The sequence below is a fragment of the Protobothrops mucrosquamatus genome, unplaced genomic scaffold (genome assembly GCF_001527695.2).
Source record: "Protobothrops mucrosquamatus isolate PMUCROS unplaced genomic scaffold, P.Mucros_1.0 scaffold1116, whole genome shotgun sequence".
Taxonomy (NCBI): Eukaryota; Metazoa; Chordata; class Lepidosauria; order Squamata; family Viperidae; genus Protobothrops; species Protobothrops mucrosquamatus.
In genome coordinates, this window is record NW_015387335.1 from 48,694 (window position 1) to 65,568 (window position 16,875).

At 44.3% G+C, this 16,875-nt stretch overlaps 1 protein-coding gene across 1 annotated transcript in view; it reads left to right on the forward strand.

The window, feature by feature from the left end:
- Positions 1–16,875, forward strand: part of LOC107291315 (dnaJ homolog subfamily C member 3-like) — a 25,970-nt gene that overhangs the window by 7,023 nt on the left and 2,072 nt on the right. The window contains exons 5-10 of the mRNA XM_015820307.1: positions 1,408–1,551; positions 2,755–2,936; positions 9,153–9,258; positions 11,445–11,565; positions 13,196–13,328; positions 15,455–15,603. Coding sequence (XP_015675793.1) covers positions 1,408–1,551; positions 2,755–2,936; positions 9,153–9,258; positions 11,445–11,565; positions 13,196–13,328; positions 15,455–15,603 — 835 coding nt within the window. The remainder of the gene's footprint in view (positions 1–1,407; positions 1,552–2,754; positions 2,937–9,152; positions 9,259–11,444; positions 11,566–13,195; positions 13,329–15,454; positions 15,604–16,875) is intronic.

A 16,875-nucleotide genomic window follows, 5' to 3' on the forward strand; every position in this document is an offset into this window, starting at 1 on the left:
GTAGATCAGGACTTTTCAACCAGTGGTACGGGTACCACCTGTGGTATGTTGGCACCTGGCAGGTGGTACGCGACCATCCTAGAAAAGTGGTAGCGGGGGAGGGGAATGAGCTGAACTGGTGGCAGCACTGCACAAGCCTGAGTGAGAGATGGCTGGAGCTGCAGGGCTGTCAGGGCTCAGCGGAAGCGCCAGGATCAGTGCTGCTTTCCAGCTGATCGGCGCTTCTTCGGGGCTGTCGGGGCTCAGTGGAAGCGCCAGGATCAGCGCCAGGCTCCAGCTGGAGCTTGGCGCTGATCCTGGGCTTCTGCTGAGCCCTGAAGAAGCGCCGATCAGCTGGAATGTTGCAGCATCTCCAGGCTCTTGTGATTTACATTCAGATGCTTGGCAACTGATTCATATTTATGACGGTCACAGTGTCCCAGGGTCATGTGAAGTGACCAAAACCTGCTGCAACCACCCAGCAGACGGGGGGGGGACTAAAAACCAAACACCCCCCACCCCACCCCTGCTGCCAATCTTCAACAGAAATGCTCACAACAATGAAAACCTCGGACAGGAGGAAGAGCGCCGCAGGGTGGGCAGGCAGGTGTCTTGCTCGGCTGTGGCGTGGGGGGCACTTTTTTCAGTGCCATTGTAACTTTGAACAGTCACTAAGCGAACTGTTATAAGTCGAGGACTACCTGTACTTTATCACTTTTTTCCTTTTTTCCTTTTTTTTTTTTTTTGGTCATCAAGTTTTTAATACCTTGCTAGGTGACTGCTGGTACTCGGATATTGCCATATCCTAAAAGTGGTACAATGGGTGAAAAGGTTGAAAAGCCCTACGGTAGATAACCGGAGTATTTCTCCAGCCACATGTGGACCGTAGATTGGAATCTACCCATCCCATTTGATGCATCATACAGTTATGTTGTCATTCTCCTGTTGACATCTCAAGCAGGGATGTGGGAGGTAGTCCTGGAAGCGGGACTTTTAAATGCTTGTTCCTGTGAGATATTCAGTACCCTGAAAAATCCGTACGGTGCCCAAACTCCGGTGTTTTCCTGTAGCAAGAAAGCCCTGATTCTTTTTTTTAATGGAAAAATTGGCAGATAAAGAGCTAGAGCTGAAGATTATTCCCCCCCCCCCCAGGCATTTCAGTCATTTCTTCTTCGGTCCCATCCTCATTGTGCCATGATTATCGTTGTTATTTTATGAGTTTCTGTTTTATTCATCGCTGGCTACCCAAGAGTCTCTGGAGCTGGGTGGAATAGAAACATTGCTCAATAAACAAACCCGCTGTCCCGATCTGTTTGAACTGAGCATTTTTCTTTAATACATGCCACAAAGGAATGCAAGCTATGTGCATCCTTTTATATGCAGCATGTGTCACTTAACTCTTTTTTTTTTTTAAACCACTTTCATCAGCTCAAGAGCAATCCGGAGGATGCAGAAGCCCAGAGCCAGTTGTCCAGGGTCATGGAGCAAGAATTTTCCATGCAAGAAGCTCAGACTGCTTTTCAGAAAAAAAACTATCTGGGAGCAGTCAGTTTTCTGGATCGAGTAATTGAGGTACCTTCTTAATTCATCTTCTCTAAGCTAGCGTCGTTTTGCAGTATGTGACCGGCAGGAAAATATTGCCTGGCCTTTCTGCTCTCCTAAAATGGTCTCCATGTTTTACAGCTCCCTGGCACTAAAATCCAAGGATTCTAAAAGGATCAGTATGTGTAGTTCGGCTTGAGGTCAAATAGGTCCCAACTATGTCTGTGGTATTTAGATGCTTTGAAGTCTGAACACAGGCCTTTCAAAGCAGCAATGTAGTGTACATAGCATTTCTGGGCTCCGTGAAGAAGTCCTTAAAGAAGGCTGTTAAGAGGCCTGGTGGCACAGTGATTAGAATGCAGCATTGCAGGCTGATTCTGCCAACTGCCAGCAGTTCGATCCTGACCGGCTCAAGATTAACTCAGCCTTCCATCAATAAAATGAGGACCCAGATTGTTGGGGGCAGTATGTTGACTCTCTAAACCATTTAGAGAGGGCCGAAAAGCACTATGAAGCGGTATATAAATCGAAGTGCTATTGCTATTGTTAAGCAGAGTTTACCTCTTGATGTGTTTTTATTCTGATACATTCAGCAGAACAGAAGTGCAGACCAATACAATTTTCAGGCATGATCCCAAGGCCCTGCAGGCAGTATTTAAACTTTTTTTTTTCCAGAAATGAGGAATGTTTCCCAAGTGGTGGGTTCTCCAGCGGCTTTTTTCAGTCTGAACGCTAAATTGATTGGATGGTTGTAGACTGTTGGGCGTTGGTGCTCTGCTGCAGCACATCTGGAGAACATGTGGTTAGGAAGATTGCATAGTTTAGTGAAAAGAAGGGTCTAGGGGTGGCATGATAGCAGTCTTCAAATATCTGAGGGGCTGCCACAAAGAAGAAGGTGGGTCAACCTATTCTCCAAAGCACCTGAAGGCAGGACAAGAAGCAACGGATGGAAACTAATCAAGGAGAGAAGCAACCTAGAACTAAGGAGAAATTTCCTAACAGTGAGAACAATTAATAAGTGGAAAGGCTTCCCTTCAGAAGTTGTGGGTGCTGCATCACTGGAGGCTTCTAAGAAGAGACTGGATAGCCATTTGTCTGGAATGATATAGGGTCTGTTGCTTAAGCAGGGGGTTGGACTAGAAGACCTCCAAGGTCCTTTCCGATGATGATGATGATGATGAATGATACCACAATTAGACTGAGAAAATCAATTGCCCCCTGGCTTGCTTTCAGATCTCCCCTTGGGATCCAGAACCCAAAGAGCTGCGCTCCGAGTGCTACCTCCATCTTGGGGATTACAACAAGGCCATCATGGACCTGAAGCCCACCACTAAGCTGCGGAATGACAACAGGGCCGCCTTCCTTAAGCTCAGCAAGCTCTATTACAACTTGGGAGAACAAGAAGAGTCCTTAACGTGAGTAAGCCACGTAAATGCGATGTTGTGTGTGTGTGTGCTTTTGGTGTACATCCCTAGCAGGTGGCAACACACAGACCACTGACAACCCCAGCACCACTCTTCCAGAGACCCCCAGCATCATCCCAAGGTCGGAATGCTGGGATTCAGGGGGGAAAAATTGAGACACGCGAACGGTAGCAGCTTGCTTCCAATTTCCATTTTTTCAAATGAGCTACAGGTCGTCCTCGATTTACGACTGCCATTGAGCCCAAAATTTCTGTTGCAAAGCAAGGTAGTTGTTAAGTGAGTTTTGCCCCGTTCCACAACTTTTTTTTTTTTTGCCAGAGTTGTTAAGTGAATCATGTAGTTATTAAGCGAATCTGGCTTCCATTTGCTTGTCAGAAGGAAAGTTAGAAATGGTGATCCCAGGACCATGAAATCGTCATAAATACATGCCAGTTGCCAAAGGTCCGAATTTTGATCATGTGACCATGGGATGCTGCAGTGCTCATAAGTGTGAAAACTTGTCATAAGTCACTTTTTTCAGTGCCGTTGTAACTTTCAACGGTTACTGAATGAATAGTTGTAAGTCAAGGACTACCTGTATGAAATTGGCCACAGTCTTTCCTGTGATGTCCTATGGAATTTGAACGAGAACAGCAACACAGATCTGGCAGAAAGCGGGTGAATTTAATGATCTGAAGCTAGTACAGGCAGTCCTTATGTAGCGATTGTCTCATTTAGCGACCATTCACAGTTACAGTGGTGATGGGTGGAAAAAAAAAACCTTTACAACCAATCCTTGCATTTACAACCTGTGCGGTCCATATAAAAAAAAAGGAAAGGAAAGCTAAGCTAAGATCATAAGCACATTTGTGCTTTTATTTAGTGACCCGCTTCACTTAATTATCAGATTGCTGGTCCCAGTTGGGAGAGTTAAATGAAGACTATCTGTAAATGAAGTGCAGGCATCGCTCCATAGCGTGTCAGAAGACGAACAGGAAAGATTGTGCCTAAATTTCCCATTGCTTTAAGTCAGTGGTTCTCAAAACAATTTAATGTTAGGATCCTTTTCCTTTTCAAAAATGGTAGAGGACCTCAAAGAGTTTAGTTTTATGTGGTTTATATTGATTGACATTTACTGTATTGGAAAATGAAATTGGGAAATTTTAAAGTATTTACTTAGGAGACTTTTGCGAAAGGCCACCCTTGAGAGCCACTGCTTGAAATCTTTAAAAAACTTAAGCAAAAAATATAGCATAAATCACAGTTGTTTGAATTTGCTCAGGATGTGATGCTGTGAACGTGGTTTGCAAGCCACACAGCATTTCAAGCAAGGCCAGGTCAGAAAAAGAGATGTAGCCCAAAAACCCAGAATGCTTTTTGTCGATGTAGGTTAGAAAAGCAGTCTCTTAAAAGCCTATCAAGAGTTTTTCTCTGTTCCACTGTATGCCAAATAAATTCAAGGTGGGGTCATTTTGAGTTTCTTCTCCTCCTCACACTCAGACTGACTCATCTCTTCTGAAACTTCCCCTTTAATGGCAGGGTTATTTCTTCCCTGTTCTCAAGGCCAAGTCTGCATTCCTTCACACATGCCAAACCCAAATTAGGGAAGTCACATGATGGCTTAGCAGAATTTGGGAGCCCAAGTCAGTGTACTATGAACGAGCTGGCTTTCTTTCCCAGACATACTCCTACTCTTGTCATTTACATATGATCCCAGGGATAAGGATAGGTGGGGTCGAGCTTATGATCTGACAACTCACAGTATAGAAACCACTGGCCAATAAACAGATCTGATGTGGTATCTTTCCACAGCCTTGAAATATATACAGGTTTTGAGGGTGAAANCAGTGTACTATGAACGAGCTGGCTTTCTTTCCCAGACATACTCCTACTCTTGTCATTTACATATGATCCCAGGGATAAGGATAGGTGGGGTCGAGCTTATGATCTGACAACTCACAGTATAGAAACCACTGGCCAATAAACAGATCTGATGTGGTATCTTTCCACAGCCTTGAAATATATACAGGTTTTGAGGGTGAAAATTTGCTCTCCAGGCTTGTGGGTTGAATGTCTATGGAGATTCTCAGTCATCCAGGTCATAATTACCCCAAAGGTGCTTTTTCACAAGGCAACAGGATTCTCTTGTTTTTTTTTCTTTAAAGACATTTCACTTCTTATCCAAGAAGCTTCTTCAGCTCTGACTGGATGGTAGAGAATGGAAGGGTTTCTATTCCTTGCAGACAGCTGGTCATTTGCATTCTTTAAGAGAGTTGTTGAGGCCACCTGGAGTCCTCAGGGTCACCTGAGTAGTGTAAAATCTGAGTAGTGCATTTTGCACCCCTCAGACGACCCTGAGGACACAGATTAACCTCCAGGTGGCCTCAGTGATGCTCTAAAACAGTGTTTCTCAACCTTGACAATTTTAAGGCATGTGGACTTCAACTCCCAGAATTCCACAGCCAGCAATGCTGGCTGTGGAATTCTGGGAGTTGAAGTCCACATGCCTTAAAATTGTCAAGGTTGAGAAACACTGCTCTAAAAGAAGGCAAATGATCAGCTGTCTGCAATCTGGTAGGGTGGAGCCTTCAAAATGGCGGTATTGTTAATAGGCTGGGTTGTGCTTTTGCAGGTTACATTTTTTTTCCCTATGATTTTAATGATTTTGTTATTATTAATGTGTTTGAATGGTTTTTATTTTGTCTCTTTGTCATGTTCTCATTGTACGCCAAATAATAATTTTGGTTATTTAGGGTATTGTGTATGTGTTAACACTGTGAGCGGCCCAGAATCATGTATGGGGCTGTAATAAATAAATAAACAGCAATATCTAAATTTTATCAATGGAGTAAAGTCAAATACAAAGGCAGTTTTATTTAAAAAAAAAACATGCATAGGAAAGAGAAGCTCATAACTAATCAAGGAGAGAACCAACCTAGAACTGAGGAGAAATTTCCTGACAGTTGATCAGTAGAACGACTTGCCTTCAGAACTTTTGGGTGCTCCAACAGTGGAAGTTTTTAAGAAGAGATTGGACAACCATTTGTCTGAAATGGTATAGGGTTTGCTGCCTGAGCAGGGGGTTGGATTAGAAGATCTCCAAGGTCCCTTCCAACTCTGTTATTCTGTTATGACTTCAGTTTCTTTGAACTGTCTGCTTATCTCCTTCTTCTGGAACTTTAATTCAGAATAGTGCTGGAAGGAACTATGGATTGGCTGTCCAGTCTCTCCTTAAAAACCTCCAGTGATGAAGCACCCACAACTTCTGGTGGCAAGCTGTTCCACTGGTTAATTATTCTCACTGTTAGGAGGTTTCTCCTTTATTCCAGGTTGATTCTCTCCTAAATTAGTTTCCATTCATTGTTTTTTGTCTTGCCATCAGGGGCTTTGGAAAATAAGTTGACCCTCTCTTCTTTGTGCCAGCCCCTCAACTACTGGAATACTGCTATCACTTCTGGGGGACATTATTCAGCTAAGAGACCCCTTAGCAAAGGGCTTCTCTCTGCCTCAGTTTCCCTGCCTGGATGGCTTCAAACATTAGGGGACTGGAGGCTAAAGCATATAAGGAATGGCTGCTGGAATTGGGTATGTCTAGTTTAACGAAGAGAAGGACGAGGGGGGACATGATAGCAATGTTCCAATATCTCAGGGGCTGCCACAAAGAAGAGGGAATCAAGCTATTTTCCAAAGCGCCTGGAGGCAGGACAAGAAGCAACGGGTGGAAACTAAGCAAGGAGAGAAGCAATCTAGAACTAAGGAGAAACTTCCTGACAGTGAGAACAATTAACCAATGGAACAACCTGCCTCCAGAAGCGGTGAGTGCTCCAACACTGGAGATTTTTAAGAAGAGACTGGACAGCCATTTGTCCGGAATGGTATAGGGTTTCCTGCCTGAGCAGGGGCTTGGACTAGATGACCTTCAAGGTCCCTTCCAACTTTACTACTATTATTATTATTATTATTATTATTATTATTATTATTATTATTATATAATAATAATAATAATAATAATAATAATAATAATAATAATAATAGAGGGAGAAAGTCAAGAGTGAGAGTTAGAAAAGGTGTCGGTTCACGCACTCACGAACTTCGACCTGGTTCTGCTGTTCCGAACAAAAAGGGTGATGTTCGTTCACTTCTTCGAGTGGTTCGTCGACCTTAGACGACTCCTCGTGTAGTTTCGAGAGAGGTGATCTTCCCATCCTGGGGTCTCTGTTTGCATGGATGTCCGTATCTAAGCTGACTTTGGCCTTAACACTTACTGAGATTTCAACAGCCCACATGGTGCACCACCTAACTTACCTTTACAACACACGGAGGTTGTATGGCACAAGAACCATGAATAAAATACTTGGGCATGCTGGTAAGGATATGAAGCGATCCTCTCTGATTGAATCCCAGAAACGGGATCAAGGAATATGGAGGTCTACTTCTGATTATGCTTATTTTGCAAATCCAGGTCCTTGTTTTGATGTTCCACGAGGAGCACTGATGTGAATCAAGACTTTCATGCTTGAAGCTTAGGACTTTGGAGTTTGGTGGCTCTCAAGAATTACAGTCGTGGGATGTGTCCCAGTTTGCCAACTCAATATTTGTAACTGGAGCACCCCAAGCATAAAAAGCACCTTATTGGTATATAGATAGTCCTCAACTTAATGACCAGTTGCTTAGCTTAGCAAGCATCCAAAGTTATCACAGCCTTCCCCAGGGTTACCAATGTTCCAAAATTTGAAGTTGCAATGGCTGTCCTCCCTCCGCCCTACATTTCATGCGATCGTATTTTGGGCACTCAGCAAATGGCGGTTTAAAGCATTCTGAGGCCACACAACTGTTATTTACAACTTTTTTTTTTTTGCCAGAAACGCATTTATTTCCGGGGTTTGGCAAAAAAAAAAAAAAAATCGCCCATTGCGGACAATGGCTATGCTTAATGACCCGTGTGTTCACTTAACCACCATGGTGAATCTCTTTAACCACCGCTGCAAAAGAAGTGATCTGCTTAACGACGGACACTGGCAAATTGATTCCAGAATCAATTGCAATTGTAAGCTGGGGATTATCTATAAGTCATTTTCAATGTAGCTTCAACAAAATTGTGGAAGGGTGGGGTTAGGTAACGATTTGAAAATAACGTCTTACTCACTAGCTCTGAAAACATGTAAGTCAGTAGCCATTTCTCTGACTGGGGGGGGGGGGCGCGTCATGGCTCAGCAGTTAAAGACCCTGAGTTTGTGTCAGCTGGAAAATGACAGCCCGGTTCGAGACTCAAGTGCCACGGAACGGAGTCAGCTCTCGTTACTTGCCCCAGCTCCAGCCCACCTGGAAGTTCAGAAGCAGGCAAATGCGAGTAGATAAATAGGTACCACTTCAGTGGGAATGTAACAGCGTTCTGTGCGCTTTTGGCCTATAACCATGCTGGCCACATGGCCACAAAAATTGTTTTCAGACAATGCTGGCTCCCTCAGCCAAGAAACAGAGATGAGCACCGTCCCCTACAATCGGACACAACTGGACAGGATAAACTTTTACCTTTACCTTTTTATTTCCCTGACACGTGACGGTAGCAAATTCTAAAAGATAACAAAGCAAAGTAATAGTCTATTATCAGTTGCTTGAAGGACCACTTCCTTCCCATTTCATTTTCTGGATAAAGTTTCCCAGGGGAATTTGTCTTGCCATGAAACACAGAATATTTCCTCTCTCCAAACACCGTTCAAAATGAAACCCCGTCACAATTTTCATTTTGTTCTGTCAAATTCTGGGAGGTGGTTGTTTTTTTTTTCATGCATGAGAGCTGAATCTATTTTTCCACTTTTAAGGAAGCAAAACCCTAACCCTAGTGCTTCATAATAGCTGATGCTTCCAAATGCAGTCTAGCCATTTAATGCACCGACATAATTAATTTTTTTAAAGCCCAAAATCCTGAAACAGGAATGGGGAAACAAAAATGCTAATCTGTCTTTTTGGTGAGTTCATCCCCCCCCCCTTGCTAAATACCCCATGGACTGTACCTGCCCTCCAGGAATGGGGCAAAAGAATGCCCACCCCTTTTAGGTAGGACCCAGATTGTTGGGGGCAATACGCGAAAAATACTTACAACGTAAACCACCCAGAAAGTGCTGTAAAGTGCTACGGGGCAGTATATAAATGCTATTGCTATATCAACATTCACTAGCTGTGTTCCTTGTCCAATATTGTTTCTTCTTTGCTGTTCTCTAATAACAGATATGCAGATGCCATTGAGAAGTACAAAGCAGCCATGAAAACAGAACCCAATGTAGAGATCTACACCATAAAAGCAAAAGGACAGATCTGCCACTGCTTATCCAAGGTAGAAGCTGAATTTGAGGAACTCCTTCTAAATGAATCGAAATAATTAGTGGAGTGGAATGGAATAGAATCAGAATCAGAATTGGAAGAGACCTTGGCGGTCTTCTAGTCCAACCCCCTGCTCAGGCAGGAGACCCTGTACAATTTCAGACAAATGGTTGTCCAATCTCTTCTTAAAAACTTCCAGTGTTGGAGCATTCACAACTTATGGAGGCAAGTTGTTCCACTGGTTAATTGTGCTAACTGTCAGGAAATTTCTCCTCAGTTCTAGATTGCTTCTCTCCTTGATGAGTTTTCATCCGTTGCTTCTTGTCCTGCCTTCAGGTGCTTTGGAGAATAGCTTGACACCCTGTCATGTCCCCCTTAGTCTTTCTTTTCATTAAACTAGACATACCCAATTCCATCAAGCGTTTGGGCCCCTGGCGATTAACCAACCTCTTTGGGAAGCTGCCTGATTTGGTATAATGTGACCAGAGGCCGGAGGACGTGCGAATGCCTTGCTTAATCTCATAAAGTTGAAATGGGGATTTGTGCTTACTTCTTGGATCTACTATCAGGCCTCTATCTGTCTGTCTGTGGTTCTGTTGCTCCACCTATCTGAGATTTTGCTTCCTTCCTGCATAAATGGGGACGTGGTTCTTGATCTGCAGCCCTTGGCAAGCTGATCTTCTCCAGATGTTTTGGAGGACCATGTCGGTCAGAGATAATAGAAATCATAACCCAAGGCATGTGCAAGGACTCTGAAATTGTGCACCACAAAGGTTGTCCAGATTTTTTGCTCAAGAATTCCTTTGAGCCTTCCCCAACTAGCTGGAAATAATGTCACAAGATGGGTTTATTTGTCAAATCCACCTGGCCCAGTCGAAAGGCATTAAAAACCTGGCTTTTTCCTTGGACAGTTTAATGGGAGTCCTCATTTTGAGGAGGATAACAATTTCAAGTTCCTGATGACTTAGCGAGTATTTGTTTATATTCTGATGGAATTGGCCGTTTTTGCTTATTTGGGGGAATTCATTGTACAGGTAGTCCTCGGTTGTTTAGTGACCGTTAGAAGTTACGACCCACCTGAAAAGGGGGACTTACAACCCAGATCCAAGTTCTGATATTCATGCCTCCCCCTCCCGTGGTCACATGACCACACTTCGGGCATTTGCAGCATTCCCCCAGCGACACATAACCGCATTTTGCAGCGGTTTTGCCAAAAAAACAGCACTTAATTTCCAGCAAAACCGCACCCACAACAAATGGGATTGCACTTACAACCACTGCTAAGCGACTCAGGGTTCACGCTTATAACTGCCATGTTTGTTTACCAACCCGGGTATTCGCATTTAGGACCACTCCGTTTGCTTAATGACCATCGCAATATATATATATAAAATTGGGTCAATCACACAACCAACCTGTTTTACAACCATTAGAAGTTATTACCATAAGGGGCGGACTCCGTTATGGTCATAACACAAGGACTATCTCTAAGCTGTCCAGAATCACACTGTTCCACATGGAAAGCCTTATGGATTTCTTAAACAGTTAAGGAAATACAATTAAACTGAGAGCGTGTTGTTAAGAACCCCATTGTGAGATCCCAAGCCCTGATGGAGCAGTGGCTAGAATGCAGTACTGCAGGCTACTTCTGCTGACTGCCGGCTGCCAGCAGTTTGGCACCGGCTCAAGGTTGACTCAGCCTTCCATCCTTCCAAGGTCGGTTAAAATGAGGAGACAGATTGTTGTGGGCAATAGGCTGACTCTGCAAACCGCTTAGAGAGGGCCAGAAAGCACTGTGAAGCATTATATAAGTCTTAAGTGCTATTGCTGCTATCCTTCCCTCCGTCCCTTCCTTCCTTTCTTTCTTCCTGCCTTTTTGTTTCCTTCCCTCCCTCCCTACTGTAATGCAGTATTGCAGGCAAACTCTGCCCACTGCCAGCAGTTCGGCTCAAGGTTGACTCAGCTTTCCATCCTTCCGAGGTCAGTTAAAACGAGGACCTAGATTGTTGGGGGCAACAGGCTGATTCTGCAAACCGCTTAGAGAGGGCCGGAAAGCACTGTGAAGCATTATATAAGTCTAAGTGCTATTGCTATTGCTATCATGGGGTAAATCGGAGCAGATGTTCAGGACCCGGAAGGGATGTGTGAATGGGTTAGCCGACAAAAGTCCTCTTCTACCTCTTCTACCTCCTATCGCAGAGCAAACGGGTTGCAGAAGCAATAGATCTCTGCAGTGAAGCCCACCAGCTTGACCCCAGAAATACCTTCGTCCTGCGCGACAGAGCAGAGGCCTTCATCCTGAACGAAGAATTTGAGAAAGGTCAGCCTCCGAGCCACCTCATGCCCACCGCAGGGGGAGCCTCATCCGGTCCATTTCTTCCTCCTCCCATCCCATAGTTAATCTACTTTTGCTTATTTATTTTTCCTTCCGTTCAGCCGTGTTTAATTCTCAGAAACTGCCTGGACAAGTCCCTGCCATTTTCTTGGCAAGGTTTCTCAGGAGCGATTTGCCACGGCCTCCTTCCTAGGGCTGAGATTGTATGACTAGTCCAAGGTCACCCAGCTGGCTTCCTGCCTAAGGCAAGATTGGAACTCAAAGTCTCCCGGTTCTTAGCCTGATGCCTTAACCGCTACACCAAACTGGTTCTCTGGCTTATCCATTTCTTGGCAAACGTATCGTCCCAGTCAAACCACTTTGTCATCACAAAGTACAGAAGCCGGATTGTTCATTTCCAGGCCACCCAAAAATCTCATCCAGAGGCAATAAAAAGTGATCCAAATATCTATCTCAGTGGTGGCGAACCTATGGCACTAGTGCCAGAGGCGGCACTTGGAGCCCTCTCTGTGGGCACGCATGCTGTCGCCCAAGCCCCGCCTCCCCCCATAGCTCCCTCTTCACCAGCAGCCCCCCCCCCCGGAGAAGAGTCACCCCCCAGGTGCGGTCCATGCGGAGCTGCACAGCCAAGCACATGGCAGGTGGGCAGCAGATGATGCTGCGGGTGGAGGGTGTGGCCACCATGACGCTGCAGGACCGCCTGGGCGATCTGCGGCGTGCCGCAGATGGCCCTGAGGGTGGGCGGGGTGAGGGCGGAGCAGGGCGGGAGCGGGCGGGCGGAGCAGGGGCGGGCCGATTTTTGGGCACTCGGTCTCTAAAAGGTTCACCATCACTGATCTATCTTGAACCTGGGAGTGTATTTTTTTTAAAAAAACCCAACATTTCATTATTAACAGGGAGAAAAATGGGACCAAACACAGGACTATTCCCTAAATGGAATCTCTTCTGTTATATTGTGTTACAATTGTACATCTAATTCTACTTCAGAATTCTTTTTTAATGCCATTGGGGGAGAGAGATATGTCTCACCAGCAATTCCTCTAAACACACACACACACACACACACACTAGATGGATAGGTGTACACTCCAGACCTCTTTTCATTTTCCTTTCATTTTTTTCTCATTTGGGAAGTTAAGGGGTAAAATTAGTGCCTTGAACGTCAGTGGAGATTCTCAGTCATCCAGGTCGTGGTTGTCCCAAAGGTGATTTTTTTTTTTTCCAAAAGGCAACTGGACTTTCTTGGTTTTTTTTACCTTTGAAACCATTTTGCTTCTCATCCAAGGAGCTTCAAAAAATGTTTTCAAAATAAAAAAAAGTTGCCATTTGGGGGGGGGGGGGAAAGCATCTTTGGGATGGTGCCCTGAACCTTGCCAGACACTTTACACCTTAAAAGTTACTCCCATGGGATTAACACTGTCTCTAAACAGGAGTCCTGCCCCTGTCTGTTTTTGGAGAATAGCCGATAACCTGCAGAGTATCTGGTACTTGCAGATGAAGGTTGCATATTTCCATTCTATATAAGTCTTTGACCAAAGGGTCAAAGCTTGGGGGGGGTGGGAAGCTTTCTCATTGAAAGAATTAAAACTAGCTTTTTTTTTTTTTTAATCTCTAGCCATTGAAGATTATCAAGAAGCGAAAGAATTTGATGCTGAAAATGAGGAATTAAAAGAGGGACTAGAGAGGGCACAAAAACTGCTGAAACAGTCCAAGAAGAGGAACTATTACAAAATCCTTGGAATTCAGAGGTAAGCAGGTTCATCTTTGCTATCCAAGTCTTTCACAATCCGGGATTAAAACTGCTGAGAGGAATTCTCCTGTAATAGAACATTAAAACCTGTACTGTACTGTAACCATGAAGGTTGAAGTCCTGGTTTAATGATTTTGGGACGCCAGAACAGCTGCTGCACTTTTGTCACCTCAAGGCTTCTTTCTGCCAGGAAAAAAAAATAAAAATCTATTTACATTAACAAGGCCAGCTGGCTTGGAACGAACAGCATGTTCAGCCAAGCCTTTTTTTTAAACCATGGCTTGTTGACTAAGCCACAACAGCCTTAATTGGTAGATTCAAACATAGCCCCAAAGAAGCGGACCACATAATGGCTCAGAATTGCAGAGTCCCGTAAAAGCGAGAACGGGAGTAATAATAATAATAATAATTTTTTTTTTATTTGCGGTCACAGACCAAAATGCAAGTGCAACAAAAGAAAACACAAGAAAATATAATCACAAACAATTAAACACCAGAAGCCTTGGCTAAAGGGAATTACAACGTTCTCCTCTAATAGTTACAGCTCTTAAAAGAAATTTAGAAACCTGAGTAGTAATATAGGAGGAGACATCCCCTAAACAATATAGGACCAAATTACTAACATTAGAACCAGAGGGATCAATTCCAAGGAGAGACAGTAATTTAATTCTGCCCTATGTTATACATAGGGCAGTATGATAAGACATGCTCCACAGTTTCAACTTCGGCCCTATCACAGGGGCATAGTCGCTCACTAAACGGGAGCCTCTTAAATCGCCCATCGAGTAGTGCTGAGGGCAAGACATTGAAACGGGCCAGGGAAAAGACTCTTCTATACTTAGGGATGGTTAAGAGTATAGAAATATGAAGCCATCCTCAATCCATAATTATTAGAATGGCTGAAGATCAAAGGGGAGCAGGTTTTGTTGACTCTGGCTCTTAAATATTGCAAATCTATGTCCACAAGCCGTTGGACTACCCTAAACTGGGCGCCCTTGAGACCATAATCTCCCAGAGCATCCCCCGTAAAACCTAGCAAGTGGAGTTTCTTTGTCAGCTCCCTCTCCCAACGAGAGGTATGAGAGTCAGCAAACACCAGGGAGAGAACAGGAGTAGATATCATAGGCCTTTCCAAATATTCTGAACCAAAGGTAAAAGTAAAGATTTCCTCTGTCCAGGCGTGTCCGACTGTAGAGAGCAGTGCTCATATCCGTTTTGTAGCCAAGGGAGCCAGCATTGTCTGAAGACGCTTCGATGGTCATGCAGCTAGCATGACTATATACCGAGGCCCATGGAATGCTGTTAGTTTCCCACCAAAGTGGTACCTATTTATCTACTCACATTTGCCTGCTTTCAAACTCCTAGATGGACAGGAGCTGGGGCGAGGACGGGAGCTCACCCCATCATGTGACACCCGGGTCTTGAATCTGGGCTGTCACCTTTTTAGCTGACAAGGTCGGCATCTTTAACCGCTGAGCCATCACACCTGCCCCACTCCCAATGCTGAACTACAGCTCCCCAAATCCTCCCATTTCTGACCCTGTTGGCTGCTGGGAATTGTAGTTCACAACTTCTGGAAGCACCATAAGTTTCCCGTCTTGGACTATCTTTATATATTTGGTGAGAACGAAAAAACCCACTGCTTGGGCTCTAAACTCATGTATGGGAGTGTCAGTTAAAAATAATTTCACCTAGGTGTATGACTGTAAATCTCCAATAATTATAGCATTGTGGACCTACTGTAGATAAAAGGAGTACGTTTTTAATTTATCTCTTGCAATCTGCAATTATACCTGCCTCCCTATTTCCACCGGCAGAAGGAAGACACATGGGTCTTCTCCTGTGTATAATCCACACCATGGAGCTAATTTCTGGCCCCCAAAGGGATGAGGCTTCAGCTCTCTCTAGCCCAGGGGTAGGCAACCTTGGCTCTTGTATGACTCGTGGACTTCAACGCCCAGAATTCCTGAGCCAGCATGGCTCAGCTTGGAAACCTCTCCCTTTCCCCTCAGCATGGCTGGCTCCGGAATTCTGGGAGTTGAAGTCTAAGAGTCATAAAAGAGCCAAGGTTGCCTACCCCTGCCCTAACCTAAACAGGCCTCTTTCTCATGCCCCCCCCCCCAGAAATGCAAACAAGCAGGAGATCATCAAAGCATACCGAAAGCTGGCTCAGCAATGGCACCCTGACAATTTCCAGTCGGAAGATGAGAAGAAGGAAGCCGAGAAAAGATTCATTGACATCGCGGCTGCTAAAGAGGTCCTGATAGATCCAGGTAACATGCATAGGCTTCTGAGGCCTGGTGGCCCAGTGATTAGAATGCAGTAATGCAGGCTCCTTCTGCTGACTGCCATCTGTCAGCAGTTTGGCAGTTCGAGTCTCACCAATTCAAGGTTGACTCAGCCTTCCATCCTTCCGAGGTAGATAAAATGAGGACCCAGATTGTTGGGGGCCGTAGGCTGACTCTGTAAACCGCTTATAGAGGGGCCGTAAAGCACTGTGAAGCGGTATATAAGTCTAAGTGCTATTGCTATTATCGTCTTCTCTCTTTTCTCTGAAAGGGATGTTTGGGGGCAAAACAGTTTTCTAATCTCTTCTTTAAAAACCTGACATGATGGAGCACACGGCATTCAATCCCCAGCCTTCAGTCAGGATGCTTCTTGGATGAGAAGCGAAATTTCTTCAGGGGAAAAAAAAATATGTCCAGTTGCCTTTTGAAAAAGCACCTTTGGGACAGCAGCAGAAAAAACTGGAAGGGGGGGGATTATCTACCAGTAGGAATGGTAAATATCTGTAATGGTTTGTGGGAATGACCTTGAGGGACAGGAGAAGAGATGCTGCCTAGGGAAGGATCAGATAGAAGCAAGAAGTACCCACAATGGCTTAATGGGCAAAGAAAGAAGCTTAAAAAGGATCCTCCCTAATTGTTAAAAGTGAGGGTGGGAGATTTATGTTTTGAAACTTTTCAAACTTGCAAGATTCTGTTAATCCAGTTTTGGTCACCACGATGTAAAAAAGATGCTGAGACTCTAGAAAGAGTACAGAGAAGAGCAACAAAGATGATTAGGGGACTGGAGGCTAAAACATATAAGGAACGGTTGCTGGAATTGGGTATGTCTAGTTTAACGAGAAGAGAAGGATGAGGGGGGGACATGATAGCAGTGTTCCAATATCTCAGGGGCTGCTACAAAGAAGAGGGAGTGAAGCTATTCTCCAAAGCGCCTGAAGGCAGGATGAGAAGCAACGGATAGAAACTGATCAAGGAGAGAAGCAACCTAGAACTAAGGAGAAACTTCCTGACAGTTAGAACAATTAACCAGTGGAACAACCTGCCTCCAGAAGCAGTGTATGCTCCAACACTGGAAGTTTTTAAGAAGAGACTGGACAGCCATTTGTCTGAAATGGTATAGGGTTTCCTGCCTGAGCAGGGGGTTGGACTCGATGACCTCCAAGGTCCCTTCCAACTTTATTATTATTATTATTATTATTATTATTATTATTATTATTATTATTATTATTATTATTATTATTATTATTATTATTATTA